The sequence below is a fragment of the Antrostomus carolinensis genome, unplaced genomic scaffold (genome assembly GCF_000700745.2).
Source record: "Antrostomus carolinensis isolate BGI_N321 unplaced genomic scaffold, ASM70074v2 scaffold24449, whole genome shotgun sequence".
Taxonomy (NCBI): domain Eukaryota; kingdom Metazoa; phylum Chordata; class Aves; order Caprimulgiformes; family Caprimulgidae; genus Antrostomus; species Antrostomus carolinensis.
In genome coordinates, this window is record NW_010338237.1 from 38906 (window position 1) to 45385 (window position 6480).

General features: G+C 40.9%; 1 protein-coding gene across 1 annotated transcript in view; it reads right to left on the reverse strand.

The window, feature by feature from the left end:
- The window catches only part of LOC104530762 (FYVE, RhoGEF and PH domain-containing protein 5), a gene marked incomplete at its 3' end in the record, with an annotated part of 40922 nt that extends 38168 nt beyond the window's left edge, over positions 1-2754 (reverse strand). Inside the window, exon 1 of the mRNA XM_010175449.2 lies at positions 1-2754. This exon is cut by the window's left edge and continues 206 nt beyond it. Coding sequence (XP_010173751.1) covers positions 1-2628 — 2628 coding nt within the window.
- Between the last annotated feature and the right edge of the window lie 3726 nt (positions 2755-6480).

The following is a 6480-nucleotide window of genomic DNA, read 5'->3' on the forward strand; positions in this document are numbered from 1 at the left end:
ATAGTCAGACGTGTCAGCATTGGGAAAAGAAATGGACCTAGGTTTCGTTAATGGCAGTGGCATGAAAGGAGGTCTGGACCGGTCCTCGAAGGACTCCACCCTTGACACACTCCAAAAAAAAATGAAGGACTTGGGAGTTCCTTTTCTTTTACCATCCTTATAAAAAAGAACAGCTGAGGGAGACTCAGATGCACGGAGCTTCCCCACATGTGATTTTAGTTGAGGTGAGCTGCTTAGGCTCCTCCTGTCCAGCTCCATCAGCCTCGGAGGCCCATGATAGCTAGACTCTGATGAGGACCTTGAAGAGGAAACATTAACATCTACATGGACTTTACTTTCAGTTTTCTTCTTGAATTTTAGAGTGAGGAACCTCTTAAAGGAAGATTTCTTTTTCTTGGAATACTTATCAGGTGAGTCATTCTCTATCAGAAGTGAAGGGGAACTTTTAGTGATTGGCTTTTTGGTGATGTAGGCAAGTTCAAAAGGAGGTGGTATATCAACAACTGAGGATGGAGTAGATACGCCACATGATGAAAGATGATTTCTCTGGGAAAAACTACCTGAGGAACCATTGACACAAGGCAAAGACAAGTTGTCTTCTGTCCTTTTTATTCTACCATCATCTAGTACACAGCCATCACTTTCTCTGTAAACAGAGACAGGTATCTCTCTCCCTTCAACAGAATAAGATCGAGGATATAAAATGAAACGTCTTGACTTGGCTGGTAATGACCTGTTGGCTTCCACTTGTTTTCCTTCCACTGAAAATAAATTATTGCTTAAATCTTCTGTCCCAGAGCCATTGCGGGGAGATGGTAAATCAGTTTCAGGTCCAGTTTCTTCTGGAACTGTTTCTGGAACATAGCCCGGCATTTTCCCAGAGAGCGACCGTGTTCTAGTGACAGTGCTTTTATGATCAATGGGCAGCAAGTTGTTTTCACCATCCATGCATAATTCATCCCTTTTACTGTGATCAGCTCCTAAATCAGTGTGCCCATCATGAGCAATTTCATTTTCTGCGGGAAGCACATAAGGGTCATCTAGGGAATCACTGCTAGTTTCTCTTTCCTCAGATTCTTCAGGCACAATGATCACTTCAGGAACTGCTAGATTTTCATGTGAGACATGTTTGGTCCCATATTCTATATTCATTTTGCCTTGCTTACAGACTTCTAACTCTTCTCCAAGTGGGACATCTTGAGGTGGACTTGGGACACTTTTGCTGAGGCTGTTTGTTTCCACCTCATTGTCTTCAAGCTGCAGCTCGTCTGACTTGGAGGTTTCCACAGTACTTTCACTCTGCTTTTCAACAACGATATCTTCCAGCCCTGCCTCCATCCCTGGACTACTAAGTAAAGTATCAGAGATCACACCACCTTCAGCAAGAGAGGCCCCTTCTGTTGGAAGATTCTCATCTGAATGTTCCATGGGTATTTCCTCACCACATTTATTCTCAGAAGGAGCAACTTGACAGCCATCATACATATTCTCTGCATTCACAGTTTCTTCTTCCCCATTCCCAAAGTCTTTGCTTGCTTCACAGGCTACCTCTGTTGTCTTCTCCTCACCTCTCCTCTCAGTGATCTGGCATCCATCACTGGCATTTCCTGTGTTAAAGTTATTGTGCTCATCTGGGTCTGCTTCCTCCTCTTCAGCTGCTGCTTGATGGATGGACTCTCCTAAACCATTTTCAGCATTGGGCTCATCTTCAAACAGTTCTAAGCCAGGAGCTGTTTCTTCACTGGCCTCATGGGGCAGCATGTCAGGGCTTGCACAGTCATCATTTTCTGACTCCCCTTCCATGTTCAAATCAAGCTCTGCATGCGCAATGTGGTCACCATCATGTGCTAAACACCCATCTCCCTTTTCTAAACTCTCGGGCAGTTCCTCCTCCTCCTGCCCTGCCTTCTCGCAACCTAGGATTGATTCATCTGTGGGTAGTGGCACTACAATGGTATCTTTACAAATATCACCCATTAGTTCCTCATCTCTATTCAAAATGTTATCATCGTCAGTCTTACAATCACTATTGTCCTTAACCAGTTCCAGGTTCTTAGAAGTTTCCTCCATGTTTCTGATTTCACTACAATCACCTACAACATCCTCGTCTTCATCTACATTCTTGGAAGCATCATTATCCCCATCAGGGCCATCTGAGGACTCCTCACAAAGTGCTTCAGACTGGTCACAGTCTCTGGCAGACTCTTTGGAGTCTGGTTCCATTGGTTCAGCAATATCTGAACAGTTACATTGCTCATCTTCAGTGACTTCTTGATTGCTGGTATCCTTATCATTAGCAATGTTATCATCTTCCTTCCCCACCTCTTCTGGAGCCTCCAAAACTTCATTTTCCACAGAGGAATCTAGGTTCTGATTGTGCTCGTGTTCCAAATCATTACAGTCTTTGCTGGTCAGCTGAGCTTCAGGAATGACAATGTATTCATCTGCCTCAGATTCTGGGCAAACAGCATTGCATTGGTTTCCTTCATACAGCTCTCCATCAAGACATACCAGTTTCCCATTTGAGCATTTGTTTAAGTTATTGTTGGTATAAACACTGGATTTGCCCTCATTGTCAGCTGAGAATTTTGGCTTGGGAGCAATAGGTGGTTTGGGACCCCTAGACATAGAGTTTGGGTTATGAGGAGTATCAGCCCTTGGCAGTGAAGGGGAATATTTGGAGACAGCTACTGGAGAAAGATGACCGATAATCTTTGGTTTCGGTGCTAGTGGTGGCTTTGTGATTTCTGGAGAAAAGAGAGAAAAACCATGTTAGTCATCTTGGTTTCTTATTAAAGCCAGCAGAATATATCCTACAGCAGACTTTATCTTATACCAGTGATTTCTAATGCAGGAGTCCAGCCAATAAAAGGCTCAGCTCTGAAAAGAGAACTGAAGGAGCAAAGCATATGCACTGTGCTTCCATGTGGCATGGTAGCTATTCCAGGCAACACAGTTTAGGTCAAAACTGAACTGAACTGAACTGAAATAGATGCAGCCCTAGCACACCTGGTGAGAGAAAGATGTACAGATGCAGAGCCAAGGGTATATCATATACAGATACCCACAGATGGATAATACCTCCCACACTCAGAAGTACTAATGACATTAGAGACCTTTTGATTCTGCGCCAGAAATCTGTTTGCCCTAAGATTAAGTATTTGAACACTTTGATTCAGTGATGCTGAAGTGTTTCACTGCAATGAAATAAATACCTTTCAGCCATAGTAGTTGTTCTTACAACACAGTGCAAACAGTTTATAGCAATGACTTTAATTTCAATATGTAGTTTGCAGTATTTCAGCAATGAAGCTTGGCTAATACTTTACGTTGATTATGCAGCTGAGTTCTAATGCACTGAATGAAATACTTCAACCCAAAACATGAAGACAGTTACTGGTTTAAACTTCAGTTTTCAGTGTACAGCTTCTTCAGTCCTTTCTTTAGTCAAAAGATCCTCCATCCTTCTGTAAATGTCAGGACCTTCTTTTCTGAACATCAAAATGTATTTTTAAAAAGTTATTATCTTGCAAAATAAGGCCAGCGAGCATTTCTAAACTATTTCTAGTGGAAGTGCCGACACACGTGCAGGGGAATTCAAACAGATTGACAGTAAACTAGATTGAAGTCATATATGGCCATTTTACTCATATTACAGTTTACATGCCACAGCCATTTCCAGCTGTCTTGGTCCTGAAATTAATATTCTTTAAATAACTAAATGAAATGCTGAAAGGCTGCATAAATAGGCAACAATAGGGATCCTCCCTCATGAAATTTTAGCTGAGATTAAGTATGTGGTGGGAAGACACCAGTGCACCAAATGGTTACAGATGGTAATAAGTAAAGAGAAGGGTTTTGCTCTCACTGTTTCCTAGCCATCAATAGGTAAATATATGGTTAATAAATCAGAAATCTCTGATTCTTTTTATAATTTTAATTAACATATTTTAGTGGAAAAAGAGGAGCTCTCCGTTGCAAGAAAAGGCACAAGACAAACTATTTCACCATGAGAGAAACAGGAACAATTTTTTGTGCAAAATCTTCATGGCATACGTACAGGAAATAAGAGAACAGCATCTCAGGAGATGGGGGACATGGTTCCTATGCAAAATCCTATCCTAAATCATGGTGTAAGTTTCTGGAAGTGTAATTACTGTGCTTTTATATTTTGAGTATTTTGGAATGCAGACTTTTGACATCTGTAAGTCAAGAAAATTAAAATTCAGCTGTGCACCATACTGAGAATAAAGTAATACTGAATGCAAAAAGGATTCAAAAACTGCTTAAAAATTACTTCCTAATTGTTCTGATATTTGGTGCCATGGTACTTTTCTTATGGTTATCTTAGTCCCACTGGAGTAATTTGTATTGAACTACTACTGGCATTGTTGTTTAGTTAGACTCTGGGAGATATAAGAGGCTGTTTCTTCTGATCTTCTTAACCTTGCTGAAATTTCTTCCAATACTCAGAAAGATGCTGACAATTCGACATTCTGGTGTAGTCAGAAAACAGTCCTTCTAGAATTATGAGACATCAGAGAGATTTCATCTAAGTTAAAAACTGAGTCAGTGAGCTTATCTTAGCCCAGAAGGAGTGAAAAGTCTGTTCTAATCAGGTGCCTTATCACATATACTGATTAAGAATTATCTGTATTATTTGGGCTTTTATCCAATTCAGCTTCATGTGTGGGAGGCTTAAAGCATCTTGTGGAAAAGGAGGTAGAGAGAACTGCGTATTTGCCAGTCTCCAGAACTGTAGCGTGTACTCCTGTTTCACAGTATCGACTGCTGCTTTGAGCTGCAGGGAATCTGTTTAGTTATTGAAATCACAGAATGGGTAGCTAATCTTTCCCTGCAGATTATTTTGGAAACATTATGTGCCAAACACTTCACTGTTGCTGAAGTACCATTGCTTCTGCTGCAGCCAGTAGCAAGTCTGCAGCAGTTGAAGGCTGCAGAGTACTGAAAACTGTTGCCAGTTAAAAACAGGGATGGAACAGAAGTGGGTTGAGTATCTTGTAAACCTGGCTCCCGGGTCAGATCTTCCTTTTGTATTATTAAATCAGTTATTGCAATGACTAAACACCCTAAACTAACTTTCTGGCAGTGAAATGCATGAAATCTTTAGTAGCTAAAACTGAGTCCTTGCACACACCTTTCCCACCAGACATCAGCAAGGGACCCCTTACCAGCGTAGTGAGGCATTTTTAGGACTAACTCCAGGGTAGAAATATAACTTTGGAGGTATTATACCACTTCCTGCAGTGTCTGGCTTTTCCTAGGAATGTCTATCCAAGAGTAGGACACAAATATACCTGCTCTGTTTCTAGGATGTGACAAGGCTTGAGCACAGTCTTTGCATTCTCATCCCTGTTTGTGTCAGACTGAATGTCTGTACTAAAACACTGAGTAATGAGAAAAAGACTGGATTGTAGAGAATGCCAGTATCTCCCAAGATTTGTCTTATAAACAACTCTGATATAAAATAATGCAATGAACTCATTTCTTTTATGTAAAATAACCAGGCAGACATCCACTTTAAAAAAATACAGCTTAAACACAGTTACCCACTTTCCCTCCAGTTATAGTTTTCTACAGCAAAAGGAATCAAGTAATTTTGTGTTTTTCCTTCTGATACCTTCAGTAACATTGCTATGGTAATGGACAGTGTTCAAACTATGGTAATAATAGGCATTGTGATGTCCTGCTTCTACCCACTTGTGCCTGCTACTGGTCACTACTGATACCTTCCATAGTTTTTTCCTAACTGCTCTGTGTGTTGATCTTGCCTTTCACAGGGCTCCTTAAACAATTTCCTTTTTTTTTTCTTGGTGGGGGAGGCAGTGGGAGGAGTACAAGTGTTTGTTTAAAAATTAACCCAAACAATTATTGAAAAGAAAGCACCACTCTATGCCTTTTGTCACTACAGTTTCAGTCTGCTTCAAATTCTGCTTCCTTTGCTGTCTAAGCCACTTGAAAGGCTCTGGCTGCAGCTTCTAAATGGACACAAAACAACACTGCACCATAAGGAATGTGTATGTTCACAAATAATTGTGCATGTTTATTTTAGGATGTGTTTTATGTTGAAGGCAGACACACCCACCTTGTGCTTAAAAGGAAACTCTTGGGGAATTGGAATTTCTTTAGCCTGCTCCTCCCCTTATTGTTCCATGCTTCCTTGTACTGACAAGGACCACTTCCTCTCCTTACCCACCTTCCTTCAGGCAAATCTGCATTTCAGCATGGCTTGCATGAAATTACATTACTCTCCTCCCCTCCTGAGTTTCTAAGCAGTGAACAGTAGCCTAGCAGCTCTCCTGGAATGGCAATCAATCCATACAGCCTTCACTGTTCAAGTGTTTCTTTAAAACAATAAACATTTTGTAGTGGGGTATTGCCTGAAACACTGCAACTACCCACTTTCAGATGTTCTCCAGATTTAGGAATTTGCTTAGATTTAATTAAGGCTTATAAGTG